This window comes from Gaeumannomyces tritici, assembly GCF_000145635.1.
Source record: "Gaeumannomyces tritici R3-111a-1 unplaced genomic scaffold supercont2.10, whole genome shotgun sequence".
NCBI lineage: Eukaryota > Fungi > Ascomycota > Sordariomycetes > Magnaporthales > Magnaporthaceae > Gaeumannomyces > Gaeumannomyces tritici.
In genome coordinates, this window is record NW_008804554.1 from 962,896 (window position 1) to 979,792 (window position 16,897).

Here is a 16,897-nt window from a genome sequence, read left to right on the forward strand (position 1 = left end):
CCCGTTGGAGCTGCCAGACGGGTCCTGTCACATCTTCCCTGACGGGGGTCCTCGTGTCCGGCTGGCGGCTGTGGGTTTGGCGCGTGCTAGATTAAATCTGACAGGATTTTGCTCTCCGAGGGCGGCGCGCATGGGTGGCTGCATATTCGCCGCAGGGCGCGCGTGTCGACGATGCTGCGGCCGTGTCCGACGGGCGAACTGGCAGGGACATGGAAGGCTCTGCGCCGTGGCTGCGGTGACGTCGCAGCTTCAGGTCGTGTGACGGTCACCCCCCCTGGCCGCTTGTTGGCCTTGCGTGTAGCCATGGGAGGGGGTCGGGTTCTCCGTTGACAGTTTGGCTTGCCGGCTGCATGTCATCCAGCTAGCCGAGGACGGAGAAATAGTGTCTCGATGACGTCGTGGCGCTGGGCTGGCTGGGAGCTGGTGGCATATGTGGCAGGAGGTGTGCTAGCAGGTTGTCAATTGCTCTGCTTTGCTGGCATGGCCGTCCGGAGGGAGGCGAGGTCCCGAGAAAGTCCAGTCAAAGCGATGTGTGGGTGTGGATGGATGGTCGTGTGTATGTGTATGTTTGCGTGTCGACGTGGTAGTCTGGCAAGTCCTCCTTGGGCGACCTGGGGGTGGTTAATCGGCTTGCTTGCCAGCGCGTCCCAGGCGTTGTCCGATGCCTTGGTGCCCGGTACGGGACGCGCCGACGGGAGCCCAAAGTGTCTTAGGCAGAGTGGGAGAGAAAGGAAGAGAGGCCCGACCATGCGCCCGACCCCAGCAGAGCTTGAGGCGAGGGAACGCAGGCATCCAATGAGGCGGGCTCCGGCCTAGTTTGGGTGGCCTCTCGGGACCAGTGAGGGGTTTCAGGGCCAGGTTTGTGGCCTCTGGTTGACTGGTTCCCCCATGACGGTCGCCCTATTCTTGGGGGCTGTCTCGTGTCCATGCAGCCTATGCAGAGAGCTGATCCGTGGGCTCCGGAGGTAGTGGCGCCGAACGGTTTCTGGTACCTGCGTGTATGTGTGGATATGTGTGGTTTGGTGCCTTCGTGTTGCTGATCGTCTGGCTGCCTGCCGGCCAGATGGATGGGGTGTGGGTGTATAGACGCCATGTTGGCAGCGGTGGTTGGTGGGACTCGGCCCGTACATGGTGGGTGTTATCTCAGATGCTTGAGCGTCGGCAATGGCATTCGCCGTGCGTGCTGGAGGGCTCCGGGCTCCGCTGCAAGTGGTGGCTACCACCTCGTTGCGGCGGCTGCTGTCGTGACCCAGGGGTACAACAGGGACACAGCGGCAGCCGGCCTAGACACGGCAGGGGATGGAAGCCCCGGCGGCCGCAATCTCCCAGGCCGATGCTGGCGTTGACTCCGAATGGGTGGGTGGAAAGGGGCTTGGGCTGGTGGATGGAGAGCACGAAAAAGCCGGAAAGAGAACTGCCATCCAACCAAGGATGTAATTTGCAAGCTGCCCATGCAGGGTTCTGTCGTGCTGGTTCTGGTGGGCGTCTGGACGTTGCCGGCGGCAGGCAGAGGATCACAGCCCTTGAAGAATGCACCGAGACGGAAGGTAGAAATTAAAGAAACGATGCCAAGGGATGGAAGGATCGACAGAGAGGCGGCGGCTGCTGAAAGGCACGTCATGCGCAAAATGCATGCTCGTGCTGCCTGCCGCCAACGGGGTGGGATTCGCTCGGAATAGGGCAAAAGGGAAAAAGCAAACAGACGCCGGGAGACAAAAAAGGCAGAGGGAGCAATATTACGGGACCCCGCCACCGACGGCTCGGCTGCCGGCATGAGGGGCCAGGGCCTCAAATCCGGATAGGCACGAAAACGGGCGCTGTATGGCGGGCATGTCGGGGCGCGGACGGAGGGTGTGAAGGAAACAAGGACAAAAGTAAACAGCCGAACGAGTGCGGGGTTGGATTGGGGGGTAAGCTAGATGGAGGGTTAGGAAGACAAAAAAAAACAGCTTTGATGCTGCTTGTGGTGCATGGGGTGTGCTGTGTGGGTGGGTGGGTTCGTGGGCAGGCAGGCAGGCAGGGCGGTGGTGGTGTGGGAGCTGAGGGGAAGGACACCACGGGGCTGCACAAGAGCTTCACACAGCGCACGGCACCTCATCTGGGGGAGGAGACAAGCAAAACTGTATGGAGCGCAGTTGTTCTAGTTGCCACTAGCGCCGGCCGCCAACAGAGGCGCGGTGGCCACCCGAGCCTGACGGGGTGCTGGCGCCCGAGTGGTGGTGGTGGTGGTGGTGGGCGTGGGCGTGGGCGTGGGCGTGGTGGCCGTGGTCGCCGCCGCTGCTGTAGGGGCTGCTGCCGTGCGCGCCGGTGCTGGTGGCGTGGTGCTGCGGCTGGGCGTGGTGGTAGGGCGACGAAGACGACGCACCGCCGTACGAGCCGTACGCGTAGGACGAGAGGTGGCTGCCGCCGGTGCCGGCGTGGTGCTGCGGTGGGGTGGGCAGCGGAATGTACGGCTGGCTCGTGGTAGCAGCCGTCGATGACCGCCGGCCGGTGCCACTGCTGCTGCCGTTGCCGCTGCTACCAGCATAGGCGGATGTCGACGCCGACGAGGTCGAGTCGTGGGGGCTGCTGCTGTACTCGTAGCCGCCGACAAGGTCGACGCCCGAGCTGGCGCCGCGCAGTGACTCACTGAAAGAGACGGGCGAGGGGTGGTTAGCAGCCTTCTTGGCGCTCTTGCGGTCTTGTTCTTCATCTTGCGGGTCTGCCGCGACCTGCGAGTCCTTGCGCTTTTTGGTCGCCGAGGGTTTGAAGTCACTGCTGCTGCTGCTGCTGCTGTCGTCCCCTTCCCAGCAGTCTTCCTTTTTTATTTTGATCTCTGGCGACGGCGACGGCGATGCCTTGAGCGAAGAGCTTGCAGGCTCGGGGCTACGACTTGACACCTCCGTCTCGACACTGACGCATCTCTCCTTGCCATCGATGGTGCCGCCGCTGCTTTCAGCGGGCAATCCATCCCCCATGGCCGCGACAGCGCGCAGGTGCAGTGCAGCAACGACAGCAAACGACGACAGCAACTCAGTGGTCAAAGGCACAGGCGCCCGGAGCCCGTCTGGGTGGGAGTGCATATCAAGGGAACCAACGGCATAATGGTGATGGTAATGGGAGTGAGCGCGACAAGACGGGGAGGGGGCTTGAACTGACAGTGACGAGCGGGGCTGCGTGGTGCAGTGGTGGGCAGGATTCATCATGACGGCTTGCTGGGAAGGATTCGGGATGTGGTGGGCTGCATGGGCATGGTAGTAGTGAGTGTGAACATACATGCTGCCCGTTCCCGACACGGCCCCAGACCTGCTCCGGGACGGCCCTGTGCCCGACCAGGGCGCGTAGCCCATGACTGTCTCCATCGGGTAGTACGGCTGCTGGATGCTTGCCTCCCGGGAGTAGTAGTCGTCGTAGTCGCCTGTCTGCGCCGCGGTACCCCAGGCATAGTTGTAGGCCGGCGCCGACGACGTCGACGTGACGGGTGTCGACCTGGCGGTGCTGCCGCCGCCGCCGTAGTAGCCCCCGCTGCTGCTGCCCGCCGACGCGCGAGGCTGGAAGTTCGGCATCATGGGCCCGTGGGGACCCATCTCGGCACCGTACGGTACCTGCAGCGGCGGCATGGAGCCGCGCGTGGCCGAGGCGCGCGAGACCTCGATGTTGTAGCCGCAATCCATGTGCTGCGACCCGGCGCCAGGCTCGCCGTCGTGGCGTAGGGATGTGGGCTGCGAAGATACCTGTGTCCAGAAAGGCCCGACTCGGCCCCCCTTGGTCAGTCGCTGCCACCACACCGTCACAAGCCGGGAGCATTAAGTGGTTACCCTCAAAAATTGGCAGGCCTCTGCGTTGGCTGACTTGCAGTTGGTGCAGGGCATGCCGCCGCCAGGGTCGCCGCTGCAGCGGATCTTGCGCTTGCGGCATCGTCCGCACTATTGGCATTGCCGGGAAGCAGCCTTGTCAGCGGGTGCACAAACAAGACGAGACGGGAGCGAGGGTAGCATACCGCAACAGCGATGCGCTTGCGCGCGGGCATATCGTCCGAGTGTCCGTCTGACATGTCGTAACTATAAGGGGTGGTGGGCGTCTTGCTCAGTGCCGAGTGTAACGCCGGACGGGAAGGGGAACAAGGTCGGTGGTGGTTGTTGGTGCTGCTGCTGTTGAATCCTCGAGACGGGAGAGGAGATGGCAGCGGCGAGGGGGGATACCCGGTGGTCCTATATCTTGTTTCTTGTTTGCTGTGGTCGTATAAGCGGCTGGACATGACAGAGTGTGCGTGGGCGGGGCCCCGGCCGGGCCTCGTGTGGTGTCAACTGTCAAGACTTGCAGAGCAGGCCTTGCTATGCACTCCTTTGCCGTCACTCTCTTGGGGCAGGGGAGAGAGAGGCAAGGGGAGCCTGGGGAAGGTGTGGGAAGAGGCCTTCGTCCCCTGACGCAGCCTGCAAGACTTGGCAGTGTCTATGGCCGATGACGATAAGCACAACGGACGGGATGCTGCTTCCCCTGCGATGCTGCAGCGGCTGGAAACAGATGGTCTCAGAATCCCGGCGGGGAGCTGCGCCTGTGATTCGATCTCGATACCCGAGGCCGAGCGAATACCAGATCCAGCAGGTGGAGTCGGGCGGAAGGACCACGCGGGCCGGTCGGCTTCGGTGCTGGGAGTGAGGGAGGATAGGGCAAAAGGGGATGTGAGAAGACGCTAACCTCCTCTTTGCGGACACGGCGTGCAGAAATGACAGAAAAGGGGTCAAGAGCCGAGTACAGAAAACAGCAACAACAGGCGAGGGCAAGGGCGGTGGCGTTCCGGGTTGACGGTGGCTGCAGAGAGCGAGAAAGCGTGAGCGGTCAAGGTCCGAGAAGTGCCAGCAGCCCCTGAGAACCAAGACGCATCGAGATGTCTTCTGCCGCACGCCCCCTGAGGATCTGGCGCGCGCTGGGTGAAGATTTGGAGGGCGTGAGGGCCGTGTTGATGGGGCAAGGAGGTGTGTGGGATCGAGAGACAACGGTGGCTACTGGGCAGATCGACGGTGGAGGGGAAAGCCGACCGGCCGGTCCTTTTCGCGAGACCATGCAAAAGCGCAGGAACAGCAACGCGGAGATGTCGACTAGCTGGAAAGGAGTGTCTTACCCAGTTCCGGGCCGTATGGTTGTCAAAGGTCACGTACAAGCGTCGCGTCCTTGGCAGGCCCAGCTTTGTGCGTCGTTCGGTCGTGAGTGTCTCGGGCTTGGACGACCAGATCCGGGCGTCTGGACGGGGATCGGAGGAAAGGAAGAAAGCTGCAAGGGCCGTCGCGGGATCTGAGCCCCCCTTTTTTTTCCCACGGGGCGTGGGTGTCGAGCTGAAAAGAAAATAAGGGGGAAAATGGAATAAAAGAAAGGGGAAGGAACAGGGACAGGCGTGTGCTGCTCTATTATGCTGTGCTGCGCTGCCTGTCTCAGTCGAAAGCGAGGGTGGATGGTCAGCCCACGAGGTTCAGCCCCGGTGTGTGGTTCAAAGGGAAGAAAAGAAAGGAGCAGTCAGAAAGCAGAAGGATATTTTTTGCCTATCTGTCTTCTCACTCTCCCGCTCATTCTCTCTTTCTGGGTGCCTGGGTGTACCTCGTCTGTTCCTCGGAGAGGGGGCTCTCTGCCACTCTGGCTCGGCAGGAGGTGGGAGACGGGTCGAGTTTAATAGAGCCCCAGCACCCTTTGCGGCTCACCTTCCTCCCCGCGGCGGACCAGGCCTAGTCCAGCAAAGAAAGCGAGAGAATGGGCTTGCTTGGCGCCTTGTCAGACTCACCTGTATGTATGTGTGTGCCTGTGTGTTTGGGACACGGCCAAATATCTGCCCGGATGGGATGACAGCCGGAGACGTCTGTGGCAAGCGGCGGCCCTGGGTAACCCAGTCTTGCACCGGGCCTGCGTCTCCTGGGCGGCCTTGTCGCCTGTCGTTTCTGCTCGGCCTGACGTTTGTCTTCGCTCTTGTCTTGGGTCCTCGGCGACCGGTCAAAGGGTACTGGGGTAGGTGAAAGACGGGCAAGGCCTGGCGGGGTGCGGACCTCTTTGGGCGATGGGACACGGGGCGTACAAGGCGCAGTACAGGCTGGTCCAGGACTGGCAGCCTCTGGCACAGGTGTAAGGGTATCACGACGACGATGCAAGCAGCGAAGCAAAAGGCAAGCAGGCGTCGTTCTAAGCTCTCGCTGGCTTGGGGGGGAGGGTGGTGAGGTAGAGCAGGGGCTGGATGCCAGAAGGAAGCCAGCAGATATATACGCAAGGGCGAGAGGTCGTTGCTGCCGAGGACGCTGGGGATGCTGGGCCCTGGCCAATGGGGGCAAGGCACGGACATGGGGACGTGGTTGTAAGGTGTGCTGGTCGTTTGCTGGTGGGCCAGGTGGGCAGGCATGAGGTCGAAACAGGGCTGCGCTACGTGTACGTAGACCAGCCTGAGGAAATGGTACAGCGAGAGTGTGTCGGTGGCGTGTCGTGCCTGACGCAGAGGCGCTCCCAAAGCGACGCAGGTACCTGATTTCTTAGGTACCCAAACGAGGGCCTGGGCCGAAACCTGGACAAAAGTTTTGGTATCCATGGATTGCGGTGGGTGGGAAGGACAAAAAAAGAGGGAGATAAAAAAAAAAAAGAAACAAGAGAACAAACCAAATTTACTGGAAGGTGGTGGTGGGGTGTACCTACCTTACCATACGTGCAGCGCATGGCAGCTGTTTGCCAGGAAAGCACCACCAGGGACCTCCGACCTGTAAAATCGGAAGGCCGCATGGGCAGGAAGAAAATCCACAACAACATGCCTGCCCTTTGGGGAATCCGCAATCTGTTTTTATTCATTGTCTCTTTTTTATTTCTTTTTTCTGTTCTCCTTTTATTTTATCTTATTTAGGAAATGGGGGCCGCGCAAGATACACACCTGTGCGTCCTTTCTGGGGTATGTAATTAAACCCGCCATTTGATTATGTGGATGCAAAGAAAAAAACACATATCGGACCTCGTCACATCCCGATTCCGGAGCGAGCTCAGTGGCGCAGTTTGTAGTAGCTGCTGGTCCCAAGATGATGTAATGTGCTATTAATGTAGGCGAGACTATCCAAGACGTTTTTATGCCCAACTTTCGATATAGCAGCCATCTGAGCCATGTAGGCTAGTGTTGTTGGTCCTCCGCTTTCAGCAAAGTCTAAGCCTGGCAACCTCGCAGCGTCTTGGACCTGCGCTAGAGTCCGACTAGGCGTGTCTTTTTGTCATCTACCAGACACATATGAGCTCGTTTCCGATTTCTAGCGGCCTATCCAACCCTCGGGGAACAAGGGTCAAAGGTTCCGGGACTGAACTGCATGCCCCTTTCACCTCTGCCCTTCCCGTCTTTGGACGGAAACCCCACGCCTTGAGCGCCCCCAACCTCAAAATCATCCGTCCTTCTACGCCCCCACGCAGTCGGTGGCTAGCGTTTGATTCTGTGCGAGTGGGCAGTCGAGGCATGGGCAGTCTATCCCTCCTGTATCGGTTTATCCTTCGTAAACTCCGTATACAGGATATCGTATCGGACGTATGTGCTTGTGTGCCTTGTGTGTAAAGTTGTATTCGTGGTGTGGATTTGTTATGCACTTGTACATCGTTTGTCTCAACCCACTGCTCTGCTCCGTTCTGTCGTCCCCTGGCCTCATGCTGTGCTTGACTTTGTGCTTCCACACGTCAAGCGGCTAGACAGGAAGGAGACGCATTCCTCCCAAGCTCCCAAGTGATAGTGGCCCCCGTCAGTGTTTGACAGGCACCACAAGAGGAGTGATCGGGCAGTTTGATTTGGAGTGTGGGGGAGAAGAGTGACACCTGCAACACCCGAGACTCACTCATGTCTGCTCGCTGCAAGCAGGTGGGTATGACATCCTTCTGCTTCTTCTTTTTTCTCTTGTCTCCTTTCCCCCTCTTGGGTGCATGTCAGCTTCGAAGCTCTGCAGTGTTCTAGTTCTTTTGATCGACATGAAGCCTCGCGTGGTTGTGCCCGCGTGGGTTTATATCAAACCCGAGCTGTCACTTTTTACGATGCCTTGTAAGTTGTCCGACTGGAAGCGTCCCCAGGTCCCCTGGTGCTCTCCTACGTGTGGTCCCTGACATCGTATCCACTCGCTCCTCCTGGTGGCCAATCTCCACGGCGTCGAGCAAGCAGCGAGACAAACAGCAGAAGCCAGCTTGGCCTGGGCTCGTGGGACGCGGCTGCGGTGGGACCAGGCGCCAGAATCACGACTTCTGCTTGGCCCATGGCCTAGCCCTGGGGAACGTGACGCAGCAGAGGAGGAAATTTCCCAAAGAAGATGGATCATGGGCATGTGGCCTGTAGGCGGCGATATCATCAAACATTTTGCTTTTCTGTTCTTCATTTCCTCATAATGTAGTTACCTGGCTTGTTTGTTTTCCTCTTTACCCTTGTGCCCTTTTATTCATTTCTAGAAGCACGTCATGGATGTCGTTGTGGTGCAGGCGTGTTTGTTGATTACGTCTGTCAAAGCTGGTTTGTTTTACAACAGAAGTCGAGGGCAAGCAATCAAAGCGGTTAGTCACTCATGATTCGCTCATAACCTGCTGGACATGGATGCCAAGGGACAGCCGTGGCCTGCCTCGTATTGATAGCGCGGTTCTGCGAGACATTTACCCCTTGGCTTTCTTTTTGTTTGTCTGCTGGGTTTAATTATTCCTTGCCTTCCGTCGTTGCAGTGAAGCTGCACCTGGTTGTTGCATTTTGGGTACGTTTGCTCGAACCCCCCTGGCAGAGGGACCCCGGAAGCGACGCTGGCCTGCCGGCGACCAATGGCAGCCCCCTGCAGCCCGCCTTGTTTGTCTGCCCACGGCGAGGGTGGGTGACCATTATCGCGGCGCTCGCGCGGCAAGTACCCTACCCACGGATGACGCCCCCCTCGAATGATGCGCCGCCGCCCAGGCTTTTTCTCGGGTCCAGACAACTCCAGGCATGCCTTTTACCGTAGCTGTGCATAACAAACGGCGAAGGGGAAGGGGCCGTTTGTCCACGACCCGGAATTGGGGACGTGGAAGCGTGGCCGTCAGGGGGCCGACCAACTGCTTACTGCACTCAAGTTTGCATCAGCCAGGGCGGGGCGAGACTTACCACCCACCGGGTTACGAGGATGGCGGGCTTGATGGGCAGATTGGGGCAAGCAAACAGGACAGCACGAGATATGAAGAAGATGGAGAGAGCGAAAGTACGCAGCAGAGGAAACGAGGAGGGGACCGGCCGAAAACCCCCCCACTAGGCGCGGCGGCGCTGCTGTCACAGCTGTCAAAAATGTCAAAAAGAAAACGCTCCGGACCACCCCCCTCCCTCCTCCTGGCACTGGTGTGCACCGGCTGCCGCCGCCTGTAAACCGGTGAATGCCGACAGCGTACTGGAATGTCCGCCCCAGTCACACCCAGCAAGGCCGTTACATTTCTCCCTTTTCTCTTCGCCGACGCGGCCTCGGGGCTCCCTTGATAGATTGCGGCTCTTTGATTGCACCACCTCACTCGCAGGCGGCGACCGTTTTGGCCTGTCACTGCCAGGAGGGGAGGGTAGCAATGAGCATGCCCAGTCCGTCCTGCCGTTTGCCCGCCATGGAAGTCCCCTGCTTCGCTGCTGGCTCCTCTGCTTGTACACGCTGGAGCTGGATGCTTGCCCGCCAACCTACCGTCGTAATAATAGCAAGACACTGGGCCACACATGCACACAGGGATGAGGCCGCGGCCCAAATTCCCCGGGTCGAAGGCTGTCATATTCCAAGCCCCCAGAATCGGCGGGAGAGGGCAAAGAAGACGAAATGTGACCGATCCGGGACCCGCCCTTTGCAGTCTCTAATCTCTCCGCCACACGGCGGCGTCTCGGGTCGAGGAGAGAGAGAGAGGGGCAACCGGGCAAACATGCAGATCTCCCCCTATCCGGTTGGCCGTGGACCAACTCGCATCTATTTCTCCCCCAGCTAGCCGTCCATCACGGCACGGGCGAGTGCACGTTGGCCCCAACGGCGGGAACGGTGAGTTTTCGTCCGCGCGACAACGTGTGCTGCCGGGAGTGGTTGGCGAGACCAGCCCCCTTTTTTTTTCCCTGGCCGCCCATGGCAAGTATGCAAGGATAGATAGGTCTCTAGTGGTGGCCAGTAGCCCCCACGCACCGCCACGCCGCGTCCCCAATATGGATGTCGGCATGGGAACGGAAAAGGAAGGGGCGGCATGATGATGTGACAGCGGTCGGGCCCAGGGTCGTCATGGCTGGCCGTTCGTCGCCTTGGCCTCATGCAGCGAAATAGGAAGCCCGGGACTCAAGGACGGCACCGCGTGACGGGCGAGCCAGCACGGAACCCGTAACTGGACGGCAGCAGGATGCCCCGTCGTCGTCGCGGCAGCGGAGTGTCTACCGACGCATGCTTCCTTCCCTGGCCCATGCATGCCTGTGTCTATCTACTCGGGCCCTCCTCCCCCATGTTGGCTAATGACGTGTGGCGTTGTAGCGCAGCATGCTGGGGATATCGGCCGTGCCATGGCACACACCCCCCCATGGACAGACACAGACGGGGTAGCGGCAGGCCAGTGGAGGCCCGCCCGGGGTTTTGCAACGTCTGGACGGCGGCCGCCCTCTAAGCCCAAATGGGCGAGCATGACCTCCTCATGGCGGCAGTCTGCTGGGCCGGGGCCAGCTTCCGGGAGACGACATGCTGGACGCATCGGCAGCGACTTTTTCTTTTTTTTTTTTTCTTTTTTTTTTTTCTTTTTTTTTTTTCTTTTTTTTTGCGCTGCCTACTTTTCTCTTTCTGCCGCTGATACATGCCCTCGGCTACCAGCTAGGACAGAAAAGAAAAAGCAAAAGGAAAAGCAAAAACAAAGGCATGAAAATGGGCCGAGTCTTCGGATCGGAGATGGACGGGCGCCCCCGCGGACAAGGCCGGGACGTGCACACTATCCGACGCAAAGTCCCTTTTTCCCTTCCTACCGCAGCCCGAGTCGGGCAGGCAGGCCCATCCAACCCCCTATTCCTTCGCCTACGGGCCTTGTGCGATGGCAGCAAATCTGATATCTGATGGCGGACATTGCACAGACAGATGCCAGTCCCGCGCCGTGTTGCTGCCTCCCCCCTGTTGCTGCTGATGCGCGCGCGCAAGACACAGCAGCGCAGTCGTGCCACCGCCGCGGCGCCTGGGAGAGACGAGGGGGGGTGTGGGTGGAGGGCAAGGCCTGTGTTCTTTTTTTGCCTAGGCTGCTGCTGCTGCTGCTGCTGCCGCTAACATGGTAGGGGATATGCAAATATACAATGCATGGGCTTTCTAATCTGGATGAAGCGTCCACGACTCCGGGAACCCGGCTCGACTTGCCCGGAACTAGGGACGACGCGGCAGCACAACGACGGGGGCGACGGCCAGACGCCACCAGAGCCCGGGTCGACAGACAGTCGTGCGGGTGGCGGCAGCCTCTTCCAGCTGGATGTCACCCACCCCCGGGGGCCGGAAGCGTCGTCCGGGGGGGCAGCAAGCACCAGCGTGGAAAGAGGGAGATCCACCAGGTTTAGACTGCCTGCATGGACCCGGGGGAGGGAAGCGTCTGGAAGACGGCACCGGGGGCGGCAGAGACGGGAACCAGCTGAGTTAGATGGCGACAGAAGGGAAAAAAAAAAAAAGGGGAGCCGATGGAGAGATGCGCGACGGGAAGTCGTGGGTCGGGCGCTTGCATTTTGCGAGATACTACGAGGGCTGGCCTTAACAAAGCCAATCCCGTCTAGCAAGTCTCGGAACGATGCAGGCGATAACAAAGAGAGGAAAGGGGAGAGAGTGGCGTGGGTGAGAGACAGATTGTTGTGACACGCCCGCCCAGCATTTCTTTTTTGGGCCACGCACCTGCTGCCTGTCAGGATGTGAGCCTGCACGTACCCGCGGGTGTGGTTGCACCAGCCTGCAGAGGGTGCCCGCGCTCATCTCTAGGAGGGTCACGCAAGCTGAGCGAGAGGCGCCCACCTCGTTGCCCGTCCTCGTCTCTTTTGCTCTGCGCCAGCGACCCAAGGTGAGGAGGAGATGGATGGAACGGTGGCTTCTAGAGCAAAAAGAAGTAAGATGAAGAGGAACAGAAAAACATCAGCCCACTATTGCAGCCACATTCCGTAAGCTGCCAGGATGGTGGTGTATCACTTCCAGGGCGCCTTTTTTTTCGGCAAACCCCACGCGGATCCCACGAGAGCAACCCCCCAGATCTCCAGGGGGCTCCGCCGGCAGCGGTGATCGGGATGGCGGGCAACCCTAGAAAGGGAACTCGGACAGCAGATAGACAGACAAACAGTAATAGAGAAAGTCCACCCACCATCCACAGTCCAGGTTGCACACACTCCCCCACCAAAAAGGAAATCACACTCTGTAGACCGGTCGCCCGTGGGTGAGATTTTGGCGGCGGTCACGGCCGCAACAGGTAAAGCCACAGCCCGGCTCCACGACGAACCGGTGGCCCAGCACCGTGGCGCCCGCCAGGAGGCCAGGAGGGAGTGGCCCAAGGAGACGCCGGTCAGAGAAAAAGCAAGAGAGTCGCCTCTTTCTCGGATGTCACGGCTTGGTGACGGCGGCTGCTGCATCAGCAACGGTCGGCAGTTGACCCAGCCGAACCGTTTTTATTCTTTTTGCTTTTTTTTTTTGTTTTTTTGTTTTTTTTTTTTGGAGTGAGGTTGTCCTCCCTCGAGGCTGACCTCCCCCAGACAGACCGCCTCATCGTCATCATTGGCACACCGTCGCCGCCGCCACTCGCTAATCTCATCTCAAATCTGGAAGCTAAAGATGACGCCCCCATTCCCTCCCGTCGAGATTCGGGGCTGAAATGGGCCAGATCAGAGCAATGCTGTGCCTTGCCCCTCGTCACGAGAAGAAAAAAGGCCGAGACCTTGCCGAGCTGGCCTGTTCTCGCGGCGTATCGCCTTGAAAGACGACCCTCTTGCGGACCTTGCCCAATCAGGACAGGTAGTTGGTAGTTCTGGTAAAAGGACATTTGATCGATGGTATGCTTCGCTGTTACTTTTTGTCATGTATCGGGTTGGGACACGTCGAGATGGCATTAATGTCTGCCGGATAGGAGAGCTGGAAGAAAACGAAGAAGTGAAAAGCAATGAAGTGAAGGAACCCGACCATCAACCTTCAAAAGATGGGGTTGCAGCCGCGGTCAAAGAGGCAATCCACTCGCGCGCGGCCAACAGCGTTGTCGCACAGCGGCACTGCCGTCTCCTCCTCCCCGGTCCGAGCCCGCAGCGCTAAAACGCGGGCCTGCCCAAGGCGAAGGGTGGGCAGTTGAGCAAAAGCATACGTGTCTGGCCGTGGTGGTTGTGGTGGTTGTGGTGGTTGTGGTGGTTGTGGTTCATTCCGGCCGGCAGCGGCCCTCACACACCCACCCTGCCACTCAACCACACGACATCAGCTTGGCTGCCTCCTCGACAACCTCCTAAGCCCAAAACGTTTGCCTGTGCGTGTTTGTTGGCACACACACACACACACACACACACGTAGGCGCGACCGGTCAGTCAACCAGCACTTCTAGTCCCCGAGGGAGGGGGGCCAACACGGTCCGAGGTGTGATATGGATTGGCATCCGGTAGGTAGACGTGTGGTGCGGTGGCGGCAACCCAACAGCACCTCTGTGCCACCACGAGCGTGTAAATGCACAGCGAGGCGATACGACCAATGACTGGTCCGGAAGAAAAAGAAAGAAAAAGAAAGAAAAAAAGAAGAAAAAAAGAAAAAGCAAAAGAGCGCCAGCTAGGCGAGGCGAGGTCCGGCCGAGGCTATCCCCTGCCAAGCCAGCTATCGCCGCTCGGTGAGCAACAAGCAGCCTTTGCGGACTCGGAGCAGGGCTTTGGGCAGGCAACTCTCCCCCCACTGCAACGTCGTTATAGCGGCTAGAGAAGCGAATGGTAAACAGGCAGCGAAAGAGAGGGAGAGAGGAAGCGAGAACGAGCGGCGAGCATAGAGGTGGGGAGTGGGAGTCGCCACTGGCCGGCCTCAGCAATGAAAGACGGCCGGATAAAAGCAGAGGCGAATGGCAGAGACGAGGTTACACGGGTCACCGCACGTCGAGAGGACCAGTCGTTGAGAGGACCAGTCGCATGAAACAAAAGAGGCTTTCCCAGCCACGACAGGAGCACGAGGATTGGGGGAGTGGGCTTTCGGGTGGAGACGATTGGGATGCTGGAGCCAAGGCAGCCAGTCACGAGACAAGGCCGCCAAAGACACGCAGAGGGCGGCGCCATTGCAGCATCTCGTCGGGTCGACAATGCCGCAGCCCGAGGGACGGGCGGCCGGGCCTGAAACATACAGACAGGAGAGGACATGGCAGCCAGCAACAACAACAAGGCACGGGACTGCACACGGTTAGCACACAGTTAATGCCAGCGCCTGCAGCCAGTGGGCCAGCGGCGGCCGGATGGAGCCTCCCGTGGCTAGAGGCCCATGTGGTGTAAGCCAGCACCCGGTCAGGCGGGCGGCCCAAGGTGGCCAGGTCCAGTGACCTTCTGAGCGAGGCGGGACCAGAGAGAGCAGAGAGAGAAAGAGAAAAAGCCCCCATCTCACGAAAACCGAGATCCTAGCGCCACCCGCAAATAGCCGTTGCTCCCCTTGTACATGCCCTATGCCCCATGTCGCTTCGTTCCGTGTGGACGGCCAGGCCAGGCCAGGCCAAAGGGAATGCGATTATTCGACTTGCAGAAATTCGAAATGCCCGCCCCCGTAGAGGCGAAACGTGGCCAGCCTGCCTAGGCCCTCACGGCCCCACGGCGAAGGGGGAGGACAAAAAAAAGGGGGGATCCGGACGCTAGACTGGGCTGGGCGCGGGAAGTTGCAGGAATCTGCGCGCTTCCGAGCTCGATCCGGCCTTCTGTGGCCCCCTCGCCCCGTCTGCCATGTTTTCCTGGGCGTGTCCGGGAAGGTGGAAATCGTCGTCGTCATCACGTGTGCGAAGGACGGTCACGCATCCGTCTCGTGAGCCACCTCGACGCAGGCGGGCAGGCAGGGCGCATGGGAGAGAAGAAGGAGAAAGGTAATGGAAATGCCCAATTGTGCGTCACCGGAAGAAAAGAGAGAGAAAAACGAAGACGAGAGACAAAATGCCAACGAACAAGTTCGTGTCTGCAAGTCTGAGAAGATAGACCATGCAACTCGTCCTCGCACGCCCCCTCCAACAACCCAAACCTATGGGGCCTCGAGCCAGTCAACGGCCAGAAGGCCAAAAAAGTTCTGGCGGTGGCTGGCTGGCAAAAGGCCAAGGGATGGACATAAGGCCGTAGAGCAGGTCTGATCAGGGGTTAGGAAATCCCAGGCATGTGATGCCCCACCCCTTCCTTCCTCACCTAGCCGGACGTGTCGGCGGTCGGCCGGGCTCTTCTCGCAGTGATTCACAGCCCCCCGCTCTCTCTATTCGCGGACCGGGAGCGCAGCTTTCCGGAACAGGACCAGGGGGGGCTGGGGCGCCCACCCGGAGGCAAGGGACAGGAGGAAAGCAGCAGGGCTGTGCCTCTTGTGTCTCGTCTGACCGAGCCACGGTATGGCAGCCTGAGATAGATCTCGGGACACCGGCCGCTAGTCCGGGGAAATCGCCCGGGCCAGGACTGTAAGCCGTGTCATGCCGCAGGCAGGGATGGTGAGAGAGAGAGAGAGAGTGTGTGTGTGTGTGTGAGCACTAGCCCGGGCGGTGGTCCTGCTGCTCTGCATGGCCCCCCAGCTGACGTCCCATGCGCAGTGACGCCATTCGCCGTCTCCAGAGGCCTCGGGCGGGCCCTTGGCTTGCAACACGCGTTCCGGCGACTGCAGCCGGGCAGGACACGGGCGTAGGTAAGCGAGGCCCCCTCGATATGCCAGAGACCAACCAGCAGCGCTGGCTGTCTGGCGGGCGAAGCACACTGGGCGACATGTAAACGTACACGTAGATGGACGACAAGAGCGATAACGAGAACGTCCACCATGGGCAATACGGAATGGTTTGGGTGCCAATGGGGCAAAAATGCTGCTTTGGGCCGCTGCGACTCGAGCCTTGCTCGACCACCCGTAACCAACCAGCGTCCTCAGCCATCCCATCCAGCTCGCTAGCTCACCTCGATCCCCGGGGTCGCAGGCTCCCGACGGGCGTTCATCCCGCGCCAGCCCGGAGGATTGTGGAGGCAGCCGGACGGGTATCGGCGAGCTGCGACACGACCGGGGCCGGCATATCTCGATGGCGCAAAGACGAGAGAGGACGAGGTGCGACGTCGATAGGGTTGGTTACATGATCTCGGCCGTAGCATATAGGGAAACAAAACAAGGGATGGCACGGAGGGAGAGAAGGCACGGCATGATGCTGCCACAGTCTGCAAGGGAGCTTTTTCACCAAGGAAAAATTAGCAACGTTGCTCCGGCCATGGCGCCTGTTGCCGCGCGTCTAGGCTTTTTAATGTTAAACCTACAAGGCATCAGCGTCGCCCGCGGTAGTCGTCTCTCCTATCCCTTTCGTGCCGCCGGTCGTGATTCCGGTCACGGTCACGGTCACGGTCTCAGTCTCGACGACGGCCCTCGCGGCTGCGGTTGCGAGCATGGTCGCGATCCCGGTCTCGGTTCATGTCTCGCTCCCGGTCCCGATCGCGGCCCCTGTCCCGCTCGACCCGGCCTCGCCCTGGACTCCTGCTGCGGCTGCGAGGCCGACGGTCCGCATCTTTCCTGTACCCGCCGCCGCCACGGCCGCCACGAGGCTGCTGGCCCCTGGCATCTTCGTTGCTGTCCGTTCCCTGCGCCGTTGGCGGGTCGTGCTGCTGCCGCTCGTGTCTCCCCTGCATCTCCTCCTTGCCGTAGACCATGCCGTACCCAGGGCCGCGGTTACCAGAGACCTCGGGCCCCTCGTGTCTGTACTTGCGCCACTTCTCCAGCTCGCGCACGCCGCCCCAGCCGCCGCCGGGACCGCCGCCGCCGCCGCC

At 60.1% G+C, this 16,897-nt stretch overlaps 6 protein-coding genes across 6 annotated transcripts; 2 read left to right on the forward strand and 4 right to left on the reverse strand.

The window, feature by feature from the left end:
* Positions 1-926: 926 nt before the first annotated feature.
* Positions 927-1,709, forward strand: GGTG_13195 (hypothetical protein; the record flags this gene model as incomplete). The annotated part of the gene is made up of 2 exons (XM_009231100.1): positions 927-998; positions 1,064-1,709. The coding sequence occupies 2 exons, from the start codon at positions 927-929 to the stop codon at positions 1,556-1,558; spliced, it is 567 nt and encodes a 188-aa protein (XP_009229364.1). The 3' UTR covers positions 1,559-1,709.
* A 341-nt stretch (positions 1,710-2,050) lies between these two features.
* GGTG_13196 (hypothetical protein) lies at positions 2,051-4,123 on the reverse strand. The gene is made up of 3 exons (XM_009231101.1): positions 3,980-4,123; positions 3,798-3,905; positions 2,051-3,713 (listed from the first exon to the last, which is right to left on the reverse strand). The coding sequence occupies exons 1-3, from the start codon at positions 4,031-4,033 to the stop codon at positions 2,151-2,153; spliced, it is 1,725 nt and encodes a 574-aa protein (XP_009229365.1). The 5' UTR covers positions 4,034-4,123; the 3' UTR covers positions 2,051-2,150.
* Positions 4,124-4,867: 744 nt separating this feature from the next.
* Positions 4,868-5,358, forward strand: GGTG_13197 (hypothetical protein; the record flags this gene model as incomplete). Its single annotated transcript, XM_009231102.1, has 1 exon — positions 4,868-5,358. One exon carries the CDS (start codon positions 4,868-4,870, stop codon positions 5,273-5,275), a length of 408 nt encoding a protein of 135 aa, XP_009229366.1. The 3' UTR covers positions 5,276-5,358.
* A 182-nt stretch (positions 5,359-5,540) lies between these two features.
* GGTG_13198 (hypothetical protein) lies at positions 5,541-6,795 on the reverse strand (the record flags this gene model as incomplete). The annotated part of the gene is made up of 3 exons (XM_009231103.1): positions 5,541-5,696; positions 6,041-6,517; positions 6,646-6,795. 3 exons carry the CDS (start codon positions 6,793-6,795, stop codon positions 5,541-5,543), a joined length of 783 nt encoding a protein of 260 aa, XP_009229367.1.
* Positions 6,796-7,906: 1,111 nt separating this feature from the next.
* Positions 7,907-8,409, reverse strand: GGTG_13199 (hypothetical protein). The gene has a single exon (XM_009231104.1). The coding sequence runs from the start codon at positions 8,334-8,336 to the stop codon at positions 7,971-7,973; it is 366 nt and encodes a 121-aa protein (XP_009229368.1). The 5' UTR covers positions 8,337-8,409; the 3' UTR covers positions 7,907-7,970.
* An 8,071-nt stretch (positions 8,410-16,480) lies between these two features.
* GGTG_13200 (hypothetical protein) lies at positions 16,481-16,780 on the reverse strand (the record flags this gene model as incomplete). Its single annotated transcript, XM_009231105.1, has 1 exon — positions 16,481-16,780. The coding sequence occupies one exon, from the start codon at positions 16,778-16,780 to the stop codon at positions 16,481-16,483; it is 300 nt and encodes a 99-aa protein (XP_009229369.1).
* Between the last annotated feature and the right edge of the window lie 117 nt (positions 16,781-16,897).

What these genes read in the sequence shown, in the direction of transcription:
- GGTG_13199 (XM_009231104.1), bottom strand. Translation starts at nt 8,336, where the DNA reads ATGAAGAACAGAAAAGCAAAATGTTTGATGATATCGCCGCCTACAGGC.
- GGTG_13196 (XM_009231101.1), bottom strand. Translation starts at nt 4,033, where the DNA reads ATGTCAGACGGACACTCGGACGATATGCCCGCGCGCAAGCGCATCGCT. An exon ending in GCAAGCGCATCGCTGTTGCG is followed by an intron (nt 3,906 to 3,979) that starts GTATGCTACCCT and finishes CAATGCCAATAG; the next exon opens with TGCGGACGATGCCGCAAGCG. An exon ending in AGGCCTGCCAATTTTTGAGG is followed by an intron (nt 3,714 to 3,797) that starts GTAACCACTTAA and finishes TTCTGGACACAG; the next exon opens with GTATCTTCGCAGCCCACATC.